Genomic DNA, 16,682 nt, shown 5'->3' on the forward strand with positions numbered 1-16,682 from the left:
CTGCGAGCGGCCCCCAGGGCCCGCGGGGGGAGCGCCGGGCGCCGGGCCGGGGGCGGGGCGAGGGGCGGGGACGCTCGGCTCCGCCCAGCCGGGCTCCGAGCCACGTGTTCCCGGCGCCTCCCCTGTGCAGGCGCCAAGGAGCCGCCGGTGCGGAGTGGCTCTCCCCACCGAGGCCCGCGAGTGGGCAGAGGGCAGCTCTGGAAGCAGCTCTGCAGGAGACTGATGGAGGTTTCTAGGTGCAGCATGGGGCATGGGGAAAAGTGGGGGCCACGAGAGGCGATGAGGCCAGAAGACGGGTAATTGGAGGTTGTCCCGCGCATCCACAGCTATAGAGAGAGCTTTACTGACTTTCTCAAAGTGGCACCATTTATGGTGTTAGAGGCATGAATTTGAACCCCTGCTTTGTTACTTAGGAGCTGTGTGGCCACGAGCAAGTTATTTTGCCTGTTCTAAGCTTGTTTATTTACAAGGGAAAGATAACTTCCAAATGACTGAATTTCAGAGCTGATGCAAAGAATGCCTGCGAAATGAGCGCAACACACTCGGTTGACTATGCCCCTTGTAATTCAGGGAGCCTAAGTAGATGTTTGATGAGCATTGTTTGTTATCTGAATCGCAAACCTGGAAGGAGGTACCATCATCCCCCTTGCACAGAGAAGGGAGATACCTGGGGTGGCCTTAGGTTCCTCTGGGGACCAAATATATGGCCCACTTGGAATATCAGGGAAAAGAGCCCATTTAAAGTCAAGTCGAGAACTTGGGCTTTGAAGCTAGAGGAAGCTGGCCTTCCTGAACCCCACTCTGCCACTTCATTACTGTGACCTGAATCAAGCTATTCAGCCTGAGTCTGTTTTCTCTGTAAAACAGGAGTAATGATACCCACCTTCCTGGGTTGTAGAGACAATTAGAATAAAATAAAATAGAATGTGGCACCTAGTAGGCACTTGCTAAGTGATTATCATGGAAGACACTAACCTCTGAGAGTTTTCTGACCTAGGGCCAAATTGCTTTCACTCTCTAATGACTAATGGATTGGCGTGCTGGTCTAAGCTTTTGTCCTGGCCACCTGAACAGCTCAGCCCTGGGAGTCCTGACAAGCAATTTCCTTGGAATTAGCTTAATAATACCTCGTAGGTGTGTGATGCATTTCAAAGAACTTTCCCACCATTATCTTCTGTCCACGGAGGCAGCAAAGGAAAAGAGGCTCAGAGAGGTGAAGTGGCTTGCTCAAGGTCACACGGCGGTGAGAGCTAGGGCTTTTTCAATCCTTTCCCATTCCTGCAACTTTTGAGCAAGCAGGAGGCAGCAGGCTGAAAAAGGTATAGGTCATGGAGCTCAAATGCCCAACTCTATTGCAGTTAATGGTATAACTGATTTGGTTAATGAGGTGGAGCTAGGCACCTCAGACTGCTTCTTCAAAATCAGTTCCCTTTCACAGATGTGGAAACTGAGGCTCAAGAGAGTCAATCTTGCTGGACCTGTTAGTGCAAGCTTATGATCCCATCAACTTGGGGTACTGAGGCAGGATTGCAAATTTGAGGCCAGCCTCTGAAACTTAGTAACTGACCCTGTCTCAATATTTTTAAAAAAGGTGTGTGTGTGTGGGGGGGTGTTTTTATATGTAGCTTACCGGTAAAGGGTCCTGGGTTCAACCCCCAGTACCAAAAAGAAAAAAAATGCAGGCTAGAGACCAGAGGAAAAGTAGGGATTTGTAGCTGTTTAGCTGTCCCCAGAACCATCTTAGCACTACTTCAGACAGTCCAGGGCAGACCCAGCTGGGGTCTTACAGTCTGATTGGGGCAAGGGCTTATGCTATGGGCCTCCAGAGGGTTGGAGGTCTGCAGTTGCTCTGCAGTTGTGGGGGAGGGTATGTATATTTTGAAGAGTGTTCATACCTTCCATCAGAGCATCAGAGATCATGACCTGAAATATGCTAAGAACCAATGGTCAGGCTGGGAGGATGGTTGGCAAAAACAGAGGTTGCCCCCACCCCAAATGCCCCTGTTCACCCCAGAAAGCTCACCAGGGTTAAGGCACAAAAGGTAATGATGTGACTTGTTTGTTATGAAATACTACAGTAACACATGCCAGGGGCCAACACACAAATGAGATCATATCATAAACAAGAATCCGGTGAAGCTAGGTGCCTGGTGGAGCCCACCTGGGGAGCCACCAGGTGGGGGGCAGTTGGAGATGGCATTAGTTGGAGTCTTGCCTTTTGCCTCACTCCCAGGACTGACCCCCTGTCCACCACAATTCTAGTCACTGTAGTTACAATTCAAATCCCATTCTTGCTCTTAAGGGGCTGGGAAAAACTGGTTCAGCCTATGACTGAGTCTGACCTTCCCCATTCTGATGCAGGCACAAAGATGCTTACAGAATTAGTTCCCAGTGGAGGTGTAGGAATATCTGAAGTAATGAGGGCTCTGGGGACCCCTCCTCAAATTCCCAGCTCAGGTCCTGAGTCTACATAGCATTAAGAGGACCAGTACCAATACTTCCCAACAAGCTTGCAAGTCCTTGTCAGAGTGGCTGCAGATTTGAAGAGAGACTGTTCTTTTTCCAACTTTGGAAGCACTGGGGGAAGCCAGATCAGAGAGCATGATTGGAAATGAAACTGGGCCCAATGCTGAGTTTATTCATCTCAGAAATGGGTCTCAGTCACCACCCCTGACTGGGCACCAGATAAGGCAAACTGGAGGCTCCACTCTTACCACATCCCCTGCTAGAAAGGCATTAATAATGACATTGAAGACAGACACTGCTAGATCTCAAGGGACCTGATAATCAAGTCCCCAACTGGCTGGGTGAGCTTGTGCTGGTCTTCTCTAAGATAAAGGGGAAGGACCAAGTTCTTTTCTGTTCCCAACCCCCAATGGATATGGGATTCCCACCATGACCTCTTTCCACCACCCCACCCTCCAGTTTCAAATGGGAGTTCTCCTCTCCCTCTTGAGGGAATAAGCAAATTTGCTCTTCCCAAGTTCTAAAATATTTATTTTCCCAAAGTCAGCCATGTAAGAAAATTAGTACAAGGAATGAGATGTTTCATGAGATCATATAAAGTGTTTAAAAACCGTTTATTATGCAAAATGTTAACTTTTATAAAAAGTTTAATATACATCGCATGATTACAGAAAGTCACCTTCCTGCAAAAAAGGTACAAAAGCTATATACTCTATTATAGAGTTCATAATCAGGGCAACAGAGCCTTTCTCCAGGGAGACCAGAAGACAGCTCAAACGCCGCCTTGGCAGAGTTCGGGAGAGCTGCCACTCCCCCACTCTCCAGCCCTCCACTCTGAACAGACAGTCTTTAAAACTTGGGGGTGGGGTGGGGGCAGGGTGACGTTGCCCAGCTGGTGACCAGCGCTAGCTCTGGCTCTTCAGGCCACCCAAGTTCACAGTCCTTTGCTCCCGGGCGCCAGGTCCAGCCTCGAGGCAGGGGTTTGGGGAAGTAAAGTGGGCAGGGCGAGGTTAGGGCTCATCCATGCCCTGGAGCTTCCGGCCGGAGAGGGTCCCCGGGTCCCAGGCGGAACGGGCGCCAGCACCTGCGTTCTGGGCGGGGGAGGAAAGAAGAGCAGGGAGCCGTCAGTTTCCGCCGAGCGCGCCGAGGCGGGGGCCGTCCGCAGACTGGCCGGCGCCAGGGAGGAAACTTGGTCTCTACCTCCAGCTGATAACTCCGCGCCCCACACTGCCCCCACCCAGTTGGCGCCAAAGGACCACTGGCGGAGCCACCACTACCCCTCCCTCCTTGGAAGGGACACTGTTTGGAAGGGGGACGAGAAAGACACAGCTGTCTTTACGGTAACAATCAGAAAAGGCTTTTATTTAGTCAGATCTGCATCAACTTTCCGGATCTTTGCCCTCTCGGGAGGACAGAGCCAATGTCCGGTAAGTCCGAAATACGCACATTAGATAGAAAATGGTTTTGTCATTCATTTAAAGTGAACATGGAGAAGTCATTTTTCCCTTTGGGCTTGGTTTCTCTAAACCGAGGGGTAGTAACCCTCTAAAGGGCATGCCGATCCCTCAATTTGCAGTGTAAACCTCCCCCCGGAGGGGATCCTCACCTGGAGGTGCCAGGACGGCCGGGTCAGTGGCAGAAGCTCCTCTTGTCGTTGGAGATCACAAGTTCCGGAGCAAGCTCAGCTGTCTGGGAAATAAGGGGAGAGTTATGCAAGGAACTCGCCGTGCTCTGAGGGACTCGCAGCATCCCAGCCCTTGCGCCCAACCCTGTCCCACCCCGGCTCCCGCACGCACCTGGATGGGGAGATGAGGACCGTCTGGGGGCCCAGGAGCCGGCTCGGCCAGGACCACCTGGAGGTCAAGGATATAGTCGATGACGCGCTGCAGGATTTCCACCTGGCTAAGCTGAGTGCCCCTCGGGACGCCAGGCACCAGTTCTCGCAGGCGCGAGTAGCAGTGGTTCATATCGTCCAGGAGGCTCAGCGGCTCCTCCGCCGCTGGGCTCTTGCCGCGGCCCCGAGCGATAGCCAGACTGCGTTCCGATAGGCAGCAAACCGCCTCGTAGCAGCCGCGCACAGGACTCAACGCCTTCATGTTGGAGAATGAAACTGAAGGAACAAAACCAACCAAGCTACCACTAACGCGGACCGTAGTGCGCGCAGGCACGCCGCTGCCGGCTCTTATAGAGCCCCTCTTGAAGGCACGCCCCTTTATTCAAAACGGCTCGCCCGGGCCCCGCCTCCTCCGGCCCTGGGCCCCGCCTCTCCCAACCCTGGGCGTTCACAGCCTGCTTAAATTGCTAACAGGCTTCCTCCCGCTGGTCTGACGCCGAAGACCGCGGAGCCGCGGATTCAAAGAATGAGGAAGCGCTGATACTGGGGAGAGGCGGGCCTCTTCGCCAGCCAGGACTTAAAAAATCACTTAAAACCATTAACTTTAAGAATTTGCCTTTTCCTGGCAGTGCCCCAGATCTTTGAGCTCCCCTGCCCCCTGCCAGTCCACCCTTAGCCCAACACTGGTTCGAACCCACAGCTCCTCAGAGGTCATAAATCCCTGAACAGCTAAGCTTTTTTTTTTTTTTAAGCAAAAGATTTTTCAAGGGAAACTTGTAAGGAATTAGTGCCGCCTTGTTCCCCAATTTGCTGTTCGTCTGACCTCTCCAGACTCACTGGCGTCAGGAATTATCTTGTGACCAGAGGGGAAAAAAATTAATTGCGGTGAAGCTGAGGTTACAATGAAGAAAACAGATTTGGGCTAGGCGCTGAGATTGCAGGAGGAGGAGGGGAAGGGGGTTTGAGCAAAGAACACTATTTATTTGAGCAACAGGGGAAAAGAAAAAAGAGAAGAAAGCTGCTCAAAGCCATACTTTTAGCATGGGGAAAGAAAAGAGCTCAGACGTTTGCTGCACGAACTCCATAAAGAACCAAATATATGCCCAGTTGTGCTTTGGAAGTGAGTTTGATTAAAATTTTGGACAGAGTTTCAAATATGGGGAACCAGGGGGAACAATTTCTTAAAAAACATTTTTAGGATCCCCTTCTTTATGGGGTCAGCAAATCTCTTTTAACTCTTGCTCTCCCCACTTTGCACACACTACTGTGCAGAAAACAATGTTAATTTTGTGACTCTTTTGTCTGTCCCTCTTCTGTTATGGAAGGGCAGCCACCTGGACTTGATTATTCTCAGCCCTGCTGAAGTAGCTCCTGCTCTATCTGAGAGACCAGGAAAGGACCAGTGAGCAGGCAAGCTAAGTCTTATATTCCAACAGGACATTGTGCTCAGTATTCTTTGCTTGTCTTCTTGTCACTTCCCAGGACATTTGGGAATCTGCTGTTCCAAGATGCTGGGCTCCATCTTATAAATGACCAAGTGGGATTCTCCTAATGATTGCTTTCTTAATCAATTTATTGGTAAATATTTATGGAGTGACTTCACATAGACCAGTGGCTTCTGCTTCTCAAGAATCTCACAATTTGGGGAGACAAGATTAACACAGGAAACAATTAAGAGTTCAATAGTGTGTGGTACTGATTAACAGGACAATGGGAGTTCTGAGCTGGGTGAGTCTCAAAGTAGTTACAATGGAGCCCAACTTGGTGACACACACAAATGTAATGCCAGCAACTTGCTGGGCAGGACGATAGAAAGTTCCAGGCCAGCCTCAGCAACTTGGCCAGACCCTGTCTCCAGATAAAAAATAAAAAGGACTGGGGATGTAGCTCAGGGTAGAGTGTTCCTAGGTTCAATCCCTAGTACAAAAAAAAAAAAAGTTTTAGTGGAAAGGACACTAAATTTGGAATTGGAAGCCGTGGGTTGAACATGCCAGCTCTATCAATTATTGATCATGAAATTTTGTATAAGCTTAGGTACCCTGGTTTTAGTTGTGTTGTGAATAAAGTGAGAAGATGGTGCTAAGTGATTATTTTACATTCTTTCCAACCCTAGAAGTCTTACGCTTTTGTGAAATTTGGGCAGGCAGGTGTGGGATGGCAAAGGGCCCAGAGAGGTGATATAAAGCATGTCCAGTACCATACACAAGTAATAGTAGAGCCAATTTTGAAGTCTGTTCTTTTCCATCATTCCACAGGACTCTGAAAGAGGTCTTCAAAGATTTTCTTCTTGGAATAATAATGTTTTCAAGAATAGTTATTTCAATATAAGACAGAGAAAGGAAAGGGTCCTGTGGGTAGACAAATCAGTCTCTAGATGCTACAGAAAAGTGCCAGCTATTTGGTCACAGGAAGGGAAGATAATGGCTATCAGGACTCTTGGATGACCAAACAGAAGATCCTTTCTTTTTCGGTCATGCACATTTCTGTGGTTTGTGCAAAATTGTCAAGCCAGGAGGTTCTACAAAAATCATGGTCTTCAGAGTCAGTCAAACTTACGTTGAAAATCTTATTATTCACTTTTACTGACTGTGAACTTTGGCTGAGTTACCTCTCTGTGCCTCAGTTTTCCTCTTTATAAAATGGAGCTAATCAGACTGACCTCATTTACTCAACAAATGATTATTAAATGCCTTTTCTCTGTAAGGTGCTTGTCCTGCTCCTTCCATCAGATCCTTCAGTCTCCCTGGTGCCTGGGGGCCCAGCGTGGAGCCTGGTGTGTGGTGGTACAGGGCCACCCAGATTCTCCCCTCCTCCATTATTACTGCTGAAGCCTCAGGCTTGCATAGCGGTTAATGGTTTGCAAAGCACCTTCATATTTATTATTTCCCAGGATGCTTCCAAGCTGAAATGCCCATGGGCAGTGTGACATAAGACAGAAGGATGCAGTGGGATTAGCAAGCGGAATTCTGTCCTGTCTGTGCCAATAACTTGCCCTGGGACAAATTTCTATTCTTCCTGGGCCTTATTTTGGGGGTGGGGTGGGGGAAGCAAATGACCTTTAGGGGTCTTCTCCAATCTATGGTTCTAATTCTGAAAGAAGCCGGTTACGGTTGGACTGGGAACACTGAATACTTTAAACCCCAAAGACTTCTTTTCCCTACCAGCAGACTGGACGGCCTCGCTCAGTCTTCTGCAACTTGTTTAGCGGTGGCGGGGCCTCAGCCTCTTATTCCAAATGCCTCTGAACTTTCTGTTCCCAGTTCTGCTCCTTTTACCAGCTTTTTCCCCCCTCTTGCATTTTTTATTTTTATGAAAGGATGTCATTAAGGCTTTTGTCTGCGCTGTTTTTGTTTCAGAACTTTTCTCACAATCCTATTTTTTGTTGAGGAATCCGCTCCTTTGCCCAGCTGTGGGTCCCGGTCCCACAGCTGTGTTGATCTAAGACTCAGCCCCAGACAGCCTGGCGCCAGGGTGGGACGTCATGCGTTCACACAGGGATGCGTGTCCCAGGCAACCTTTCCTCGGGCAGTCACCGGCCGGCGACTGCCTCTCCCACCAATGAGCGCCCGACACCCGAGAAAGGGGCGTGGTCTGCACCGCCCCAACCCGGGAGCGGCTTGTGAATTGCAGATGCTGAGAACTTGATAAGGTTCCTTGAATTGGGGCCCTTTAAAGTCTTTCCCCCTTTCTCTTTTAGTTCTTTCTTAGCTTTCTTTTGTTTATTCCTTTTCTTTCCGTCTTCCTTTTTATCTATATATGTATATATTTTTTCTTGTCTTCTTTTTTTTTTTTTTCTTTTAACTATCTCCTCCCAGTGTCAGGAATCATTTTGTAAGCATTTCCAGGAACTGAATCTTCCTCTGCCAATTTTTTTTTTTTTAAGAAAGAAAAAAGAGAGAAAGAAAAGAAAAATATTCACTGATGTGCTCTCTGATTTTCTTTTTCTTTCTTTCTTTTCTTTTTTTTAAGGAGTTGGCAGAACTATTAGGCTATACCGATCCTCTTTAAATTTTTAAATGTGTTGGTAGTGGGATCTTTGAGCTGTTGATTTCAAAGTCAAAGTAATGATGATGAGGATTGCAGATGTCTGTTTGCCTAGGCTAGTCTAATATCACTTTAGCTATCTTTTCTCCACTTGCATTATAGACTTGGGGATCAAGGGACCTTAGAAACTTGGCTAGGATGACTAGAGATGTCATGGACTAACATGTGATCAAAATCCACATCTCCTCCTTTGACTCCCTGCCCCCACCATGCTGTAAACTCTTCTTAGAGTTTGCTGGGGGTCTCAGAACATTCACAGATATTGGGTTTCCTTTTCTTTCTTTCTTTCTTTCTTTCTTTCTTCCTTTCTTAACCACTGGTCCACATCCCTAACCTGTTTTATATTTTATTTTGAGACAGGGTCTTGCTAAATTGCTGAGACTGGCTTTGAACTCATGATCCTCCTGCCTCAGCCTCCCAAGCTGTTGGGATTACAGGCATGTGCCACCATGCCCAGCAGAGATTGGGTTTCTTTAGCTACCTTTTTGCTCACAAGATGCCTGTAAAGGTGTGCTGAGGATTTGACAACCAGAAACACCTTGGTTAGTCTGGACCCCAAAGTACAGCTTGAGACCCAGGAAAGCACACGAGATTCTAAGTCAAGACCAGGCTCAAACCTTTGCCACCAAGGAAAGATTGAGCTACCAGGCCCAAATCTTGACTACCCCAGTCTCACTCCACCTCAGTTATCTCCTCTATAAAATTGAAAGGAAAATAAAACCCACGTATCTCACAGCTGGGAGGATCCCAAGGGACAAGGGATGGAAAGTGCTATAAAAGCCAAGAAGTTATTTTTATGTGATGCAGCCCCTGTTGAGTGGGATAGGAGGTGCCAGGTGAGTTTAGTGGGTCCTGCTGAGGCTGCTCTCAGAAATGTGGGCAACACTGAGAAACATAGGAACATAGTGTAGGAACATAGGAACCTAGAACACAAGTCCTTTCGTTGTATTATTATTTATTTGTGTGTTTGTTTTTGGTACTGGGGATGCAACCCAGGGATGCTCTACTACTACACTACACTCCCAGCTCTTTTTTTACAGGCTCTTGCTAAATTGCCAAGGCTGTCCTTGAACTTGGGATCCTCCTGCCTCAGCCTCCCACTGGGATTATAGATGTGTACACCTGGCTAAGACCTGAGTCCTCACAGGGATGGAGACTTCAGCTGTCTTCAAGTTGAATATTCTACAGCTTGTAAGCACTCAGCTCTTATTATTAACATCATCATCATCATTATTCATTGAGTCTCATTTGCTAAGACCTGTTTCCCTTTTCAGTTGGGTGTTGTTTGGTTTCCAGTTCTGGAGATAGAACCTAGAGCCTCAAACATGCTAGGCTCGCACTCTACAACCAAGCTACACCCCAAGCCCTGTGTTTTCTCATTGACCCATCTTATGGACAATGAGTCAGAGGTTCAGAAAGGTAACTGTGTTTGTCCAAGGTCACATAGCTAGTAAGTGGCAGATCCAAAGTTTGCACCCAGGTATGCCTGTCTCCAAAGCATGTTGATTCCTGTCTCCTGTGCTTTTCCTTCTACTCCTCCAAAGGACCTCCTGGGAAGGTAGCACCCATCGAAGAGGGTTTCATTCTATCAGACAGAAAACAGTAAGGGCAAAACATTAGGTAGGAGGCAGACAAAGAAGGTTTAGGGGTGTAACAGGGAGACTTTGTTTTCTATGTAGAGACTCAGCATGGGAAATTTCTTGCCTATTTCAAGTTGTCTGTGCTTCAGGAGACATTTATTCTGTTTTTGTTTCTTTGTTTGTTTTGCACTGTGGATCAAATTCAGGGCCTTGCACATGCTAAGCACACAGTGTACCATTAAGTATCCCCCCACCCCCGTGTTTTTTGTTAAAGTAGAGAAAGACTGCTCTTGTTTTGGGGGGTAATGGGGATTGAACCCAGAGGTGCTTTACAACCGAGCCACATCCCCAGGGTCTTGCCAAGTTGCTGAGTGTCTAAGTTGCTGAGGCTGGCCTTGAACTTGGGATCCTCCTGCCTCAGCCTCCCAGGCATGCACTGTTGTGTCCAGCCCAGAATGAACTCCTGTGTGTTGGAGTCAGCTTTGGAGCTGAGTTCCCTATTCCCTCCCTCCTCCAACCCAAAGCCAGCCTAGCTCTGTCCAGCCATACTACCCTGAAGTTAATTAACCCTTTACTCCAGCAGGTAGGCTGTGACCATGGGATATCCAAGGGCATCTGGAGTAGAGGGTTGGGTACCTATGGCAAGCAGGAAAGGAGTCATTTCCCAAAGATCTGTCCCATCCTGGGTGTATTATCAATTCTATCTTGTATAATCTTTCCTCAAGATTTTGGGGATTAGTATTATTATGATCATTGTCTAGAGAAAGATACTAAAGTTCAAAGAGATTTTTCCACATGGCTGATGGGGGAAAAGCCCAGTAATTAGGATTTGAACCTAGGCCTGAAGGTCAAACACTGAAACAGAGACGGAGACATTCAGGCTGCAGTGTCCAGACAAAAAAGGACCAGTTCCCTCACCCCAGCACTTCTGGGCTGAGGACAGAGGAAGACAGCCATGACCTCATTTCTCTGTTAGGAAGAAGTTTGGAACATCAAGATTTTGGAGAACATTGGTAGGTTATGAGGGATTTTAACTCTTACTTAATAAATTTTAAAAAAGGGGGTGGTATATATTGTAAAGGTTTTACTGTTTCCAAATTGCTTTCATTAAATATTTCATTGAACATCCCAAACACCTCCCAGAGTTGACCTGCTTTGAAATCAAGTTGTATTTGTCTCTCTGGTCTCAGTGTCCCTCACTGTACCTGCTACAGACTACTGCAAGTTCTATTGCAGTAATCATTTCTGGGACATCAGCACTTGGAGCAGAGATTTTAAAATTCAAATGTAGGGCTGGGGTTGAGTACTTGCCTAACATGGGCAAGGCCCTGGGTTTGATCCCCAGTTTTGAAAAAGTAAATAAATAATTTTAAAATAGATCTGTCTGGCTGTGCATGCCTCTAATCTCAGCTATTCTGGAGGCTGAGGCAGAAGGAACAAAAGTTTGAGGCCAGCTTAGACAATTTAGCAAGAGCTTGTCTCCAAATAAAAAATAAAAAGGATGCAGCTCAGCAGTACTGTACCCTGGGTCCAATCCCTAGTACTGGGGGGAAAAACTGAATAAAAGTAAAATATCCAAATGCAGTTTGTGCTGAAAGGCTCTATGACCCTGGGTACAATGTGCTTTCTTATAGACAGATGCCCACAGCTGGATTTGTGCCCCCTCCAATGGGAGTTCAGGAAAGGCCTTGGAAAGATGATGGGGTTCGAAGGCAGAAACGATGGATGGAAGGCCAAAAAAGGCCTTGAATAGTAGTGGCCACTCTGCCCAAATATTGTCTTGTCTTGGCAGAGGTCCCAGCAGCAGTTCACATGCTGGCAGGGGAGGAAGGTTGGGTGGGAGGGGAGTTATTGGCTGGGGAGTGAGCTGAAGCTGCCAGAGAGGAGAGGGCTCTCCTACCCCCAAAGAGGACAGAGCTCTGCAGCAAGCTGGAAACGCAGAGGTGCCAGAAGGCTGAGGCAGGGACACAGTTCACTGGGAGCCTCCTGCCGGCTAAAGTGGCTTAATCACTACAGCGGCCCAAGTGTCAGCAGGCTCATGAAGAACTTTTACTGAGTGCTAACCATGAACAGGACATCTTACATGTAATTATTTCTCTCAATCCTCATATTGATTGAGACTCAGAGAGGTGAGCTAACTTGCCCAAGGTCACACAGCTGTTTGGAGGCAGAACAGGGCTGTCAACCAGAGGGAGGAATGGTCTTAATACTTTGGGGGTGGAAAAGGAAAAGAAAGGAAACTCATTTGAAATTCATTTTGCTCCACAGAACCTTGTGGTGTCAGGAGTGTGTGTGTGTGTGTGTGTGTGTGTGTGTGTGTGTGTCCCCATCCCTGGGTGTGTGTGTGTTCTTCAAGTCTCTGGTGTGGGACCCTCATTGAGTGTAGTGTGTCTGGGCCCAGGTGAGGGTGTGTGCATTATTCCCAGGGGGCTGCAGCCCACTTAAATGTGTGCTGTGTCCCTGAGTGCCGGGAGGACCCCCACCCTCCCATCACATGACCTCTCGGGGTGTGCAGCTTCTGCTATGTGCCCACCTCATTATAAGTCCATCTTCCCGCAATCTCCGGGCCAGGTGCAGCACAGGGCCAAGAGAACAATAGGCCCGAGCGCCCGGGTGGCCTTTTCCGCCACTCCCTCACCCCGCGACCCTCCCCGCCTGCACCCCGCGCCCAGGCTGCCCCCACTCCGGCCCTGCCCGACCTCCTCGCCCTCGCTCCGCCGACCTTTATGGTGCCGGGCAGCGCCCCGGCTGCCCCACCTCGGCCCTACCCGACCCTCCCGCCCCGCGCGGCCACCCCCACCCCGGCGGTCCCCGGCGGTCCCCGGCGCGCAGCTGCGGGACACACAATCGCCCGCGCCCCGCCCCGCCCCCCGCGCAGCCCCTCGTCCAACAAAAGCCGCTTTCTTTCCCCACAACAGATTAAAGACCAGGAGGGGGTGAAAAATAGCTTCTCCAGCCGCCGGCGGGGGAGGGGCGCGGGAAAAGCTGGGGCTTTGGGGACTCTTTGATGGCGAATGTGTGGGAAACCCGGAGGAATGTGGCTGCGCGGACGGCCGCAGCGGGGCCCGGGCCGGGAGGAGGGTCCGTCCCCGGGGACCCCGGGGACCGCGCGCCCCCTGCGGTCCCCGTGCCCCGCTCGCTGCCCCCCGCGGGCTGAGGGTCTCCGCCCATCGCCTCTGGCCTTTCTGTCCCCCTCGATCAGTTTTCTCAAAGTCGAACTCCTCCATCTCCTTCCCTCTCCTGATTCTCCGCGGTGTCGCGGCTCCTCTTCTCTCCTCCATTTTTTTTTCCTCGTTTCTGTTCCCTTCGGGTTTCTTTTTTCCTCCCTTTTCGGGTCTTTATCTGGCTCTATACATCCATTCTCTCTTTCTCTTTGTCTGGGACAGTCTCTCTGTGTCTCTTTGTTTCCGCGTCTCTCTTTATTTCTTGGTGGCTCCTTCTCAGCCTCTTTCTGTGGTTTCCTGGGTTGCTTCGGAGGGTGATGGATTTAGCACCGACTCCGCCGCCCTTTCTCCTGGCTCCTTGGAGAGGGCTGGGAAGAAGGAGCCCGGAATCGGGGCAGTTTGCTCACCCCCCCCCCCACACACACACACCCCAGTGTGGGCACAGATGGGAGCCCAACGTGAAAGTTCGGGCACCCAGGACCACTGCGGGGAGGAGACTTGGGCAGACCTGGTCACTAGACCAGAATAGAATGGGAATGGGGGCTCTTGGAGGCCTCCAAGGGTTCAGAATTGTTTTCAAATCAGTTTAAGTCTCTGAAAGGAATTCCTGGCTCAGGACCCGATGGTGGCCTTGGGACCCTTATGGGAAATGGGTTGGCCCCCTCCTCTCTAGTCCTTGGAACTGGCTTGGGGGAGGAAGGGATTGGTGCAAGACAAAGGGCTTCCAGGTGGCCAAGGGCAGAGATCTTGGGTCAAGACCCAAGACCTGGAGGTCCTGGGGGAAAGCTAAACCGGGGATCCGGGAAACCCAGCTTGTGCACTTGGCTCTGTCACTTGCTGACACACCAGTGCAAATTCCTTCTCCTCTCTGAGCATCATTTTCCCCACCTGTAAAATGAGATGTTTATTTATATCAGTGGTCCTCCGCTTTTTATTCTACCCACAGATCCCAAGGTCCAGTTTATTCCAAATGTCTTGCTTATATTAATCTCCTTTCTCATTTGGCTATTCATGAAAGACAAGCATTCAGTCAGTGGTTCGGATTAGCATGATTCATTTACCCTCCAAAGCTGATCTGATTCAAAGAACTGAGACACCCCAGACAGATCTCCAGAGATATCCCAACCCTGGCCAATGACACCCCAAAACTCTTGGGGTTTTGTTAGGCTGGGCAGCAAGATCCCATGGGGGAACACGGGTTTTGGAGTCAGACAACTTGGGTTTAAGTCCTGAGTCTACCAATGTCCAGCAATGACCTTGGGGAGGTCACATCCACCTTCCTTTTCCTTATCTGTAAAAAAGGAGATATTCAAAATATCCACCCCTCAGGATTATGGTGAGTGCTGCATCAGATACCAAAAATGTAAGCAACAGGTGCTCAGAAAAGCTGAGCAATGCAAGCCACGTGAGTAATTGAAAGGACACATGTGTAAAAAAAAGGACAGTAAAATTAATTTCAATAATATATTCTACCTAACTGTATATACACAAAGCATTATTATTCCAACATGCAATTGTTGCAAAAGGCTTTTATTTTTACATTCATTTTCCCAGTAAGTCACTAAAACCTGGTATGCATTATATAATTCAGCATCTCTCAGTCTGGACTAGGCACTTTTCAGGTGCTCAATAGCCACACAGGGATAGGGGTTAGAGATTGGACAGTGGTGATCTCTTTGGTTTAAGGCAAGGTAGACATTAGGGAGGAGAGGAGTTGAGCCTTGGAAGCCAGCTGGGATTTTGATACAGAGAAGGCAGGAGGAAAACAGAAGGGGGCAGGGAGAGAATGGCATGAGGTAAGGTGCTGATGGGCTGGACTGGGCAGAAGTGAGGGGGTGGGGTGGACACTGGCCAGGGATGGATAAGTAGATGGAGGTGGGGTACCTGGAGAACTTTGAATGCCAGATTAAAAAGTATAAAGTCTGTGAGTATGCAGGGTGGGAAGGGAGAAGATGGTCACGGAAGCCAGTCTGGGTCTGTAACTTACCTGGTACTATGGAGACCTCGATTAACACTAGCTGTCGTTCACTGAGGATTTACTATAACCAGGCACTATGCTGAGCACTTTGTATTTCTCATTGATTTCTCTCAATAAACCTTCACACATGGCTGATGGGAATGTAAAACTTTGGAGGACATTTTGGCAATGTTTCAAAAAGTTAAACCTAACTGAGCATAGGGGTGCACGCTGGTAATCTCACTGACTGAGACAGAAGGATTGCAAGTTCCAGGCTGGCCTCAGCAACTTAGGGAGACCCTTAGCATCTTAGAGGGAGGGACTCTGTATCAAAATAAAAAATAAATCAAAAGGGCTGGGGATATAGCTCAATGGTAAAGCACCCCTGGGTTCAATACTCAGTACTTCTCAAAAATAAATAAATAAAAAGATAGATAGATAAATTATAAAATTTTAAACATAAGGTTCACATACTACCCAGCAATCTTCCTGCCAGGCATTTACCCAAGAGAAATGAAAACCTGTCCACCCCAAGACTGGAACAGGGAAGTTCATAGCAGCATTGTTTGTAATGACTAAAAAGTGGAAATGGCTCAAATGTTCATCAGTGGATGACCGGATCAACAAACTATGGGATAGTCATACAATGGAACAGTATTCAGCCATAAAAAGTAATGACTACTGAAACAGATAATGGCGTGGATGGACTTCACAAATACGCAAAGCGAAAGGAGCAAGACACAAAGGATCACGTAATAATAGTTCCATTTATGTGAAATTCCCATAAAAGGCAAATCTAGAGAGACGGGAAGTGGATTGGTGGTTGCCTGGTGCTGCCTGGGGAGCAGAGTGATTGTTAATGGGCCCGGAGTTTGTGTGGGATGATGAAAATATCCTCAAATTGATGTGGTAATGGTTGCACAACTCTGCAAATATGCTAAAAATCTTTGAATTGTATACTCATAGTGCTTATAGTGCATATGTTTTATGATATGTAAATTATAGCTCAATATTTTTTTTTAAAGGAAGGCAGGAAAGGAGGAAGGGCCAGGCACAGTGGACTGTCCCAACTGTTTGATAGATTGAGCCAGGAGGATGGCTTGGGCCTAGGAGTTTGTGCCCGGGGAGAGCTTGTCTCCAGAAAAAAGAAGAATTCCCCCACCATTTTTTGGGATGGATACTATTATCACAGCTGTGGGCACCTGGGAAAGCTGACACCAATGGACTCAAACCTGCAAACCTGCGCCCCTGACCTCTGTTCTTCCTTGGAATCCTTGGGGCGGTGCCTTCTGTCTCTCAGCTCACAAATTTGGCACCAGCCATATTTTCAAGTCAAATCACCTGCTTCTTAGAGGTGAGGGTTGGTCAGGGGAGGCAGCAGAGGGCCCCCCCGGGTAGAGTTGGGAGGCTGGGAAACCCTCATGAGAACTCTGAGGCCGCAGCTGCACAGCGGTCATCTGCAAGCTCCACGATCTGACACCCCCTTCCCCAACACTGTCTGTCTCCCAAGGGAGAGAGGAACTTGGCTCCAAAACTGAGGCCAGAATATAAACCAGAGTCTTGACCTGACCCCCACCCTGGAATCCGCTGAATCTGGGACCATGAAGGGGGAGGGGCTGACCCCAAACCAAACTAAC

General features: G+C 48.6%; 1 protein-coding gene across 1 annotated transcript; it reads right to left on the reverse strand.

Moving 5' to 3' along the window:
• Positions 1-3,061: 3,061 nt before the first annotated feature.
• On the reverse strand, positions 3,062-4,641 carry Id3 (inhibitor of DNA binding 3). Its single transcript, XM_027937238.2, has 3 exons — positions 4,263-4,641; positions 4,073-4,155; positions 3,062-3,557 (listed from the first exon to the last, which is right to left on the reverse strand). The coding sequence occupies exons 1-2, from the start codon at positions 4,560-4,562 to the stop codon at positions 4,096-4,098; spliced, it is 360 nt and encodes a 119-aa protein (XP_027793039.1). The 5' UTR covers positions 4,563-4,641; the 3' UTR covers positions 3,062-3,557; positions 4,073-4,095.
• Between the last annotated feature and the right edge of the window lie 12,041 nt (positions 4,642-16,682).

Source organism: Marmota flaviventris, chromosome 10 (assembly GCF_047511675.1).
Source record: "Marmota flaviventris isolate mMarFla1 chromosome 10, mMarFla1.hap1, whole genome shotgun sequence".
Classification (NCBI taxonomy): Eukaryota; Metazoa; Chordata; class Mammalia; order Rodentia; family Sciuridae; genus Marmota; species Marmota flaviventris.

Excerpts from the sequence above, each read along its gene's own strand:
- Id3 (XM_027937238.2), bottom strand. The coding sequence starts at position 4,562 with ATGAAGGCGTTGAGTCCTGTGCGCGGCTGCTACGAGGCGGTTTGCTGC. Across the intron at positions 4,156-4,262 it reads GTCCTCATCTCCCCATCCAG|ACAGCTGAGCTTGCTCCGGA; the intron begins GTGCGTGCGGGA and ends CTTATTTCCCAG.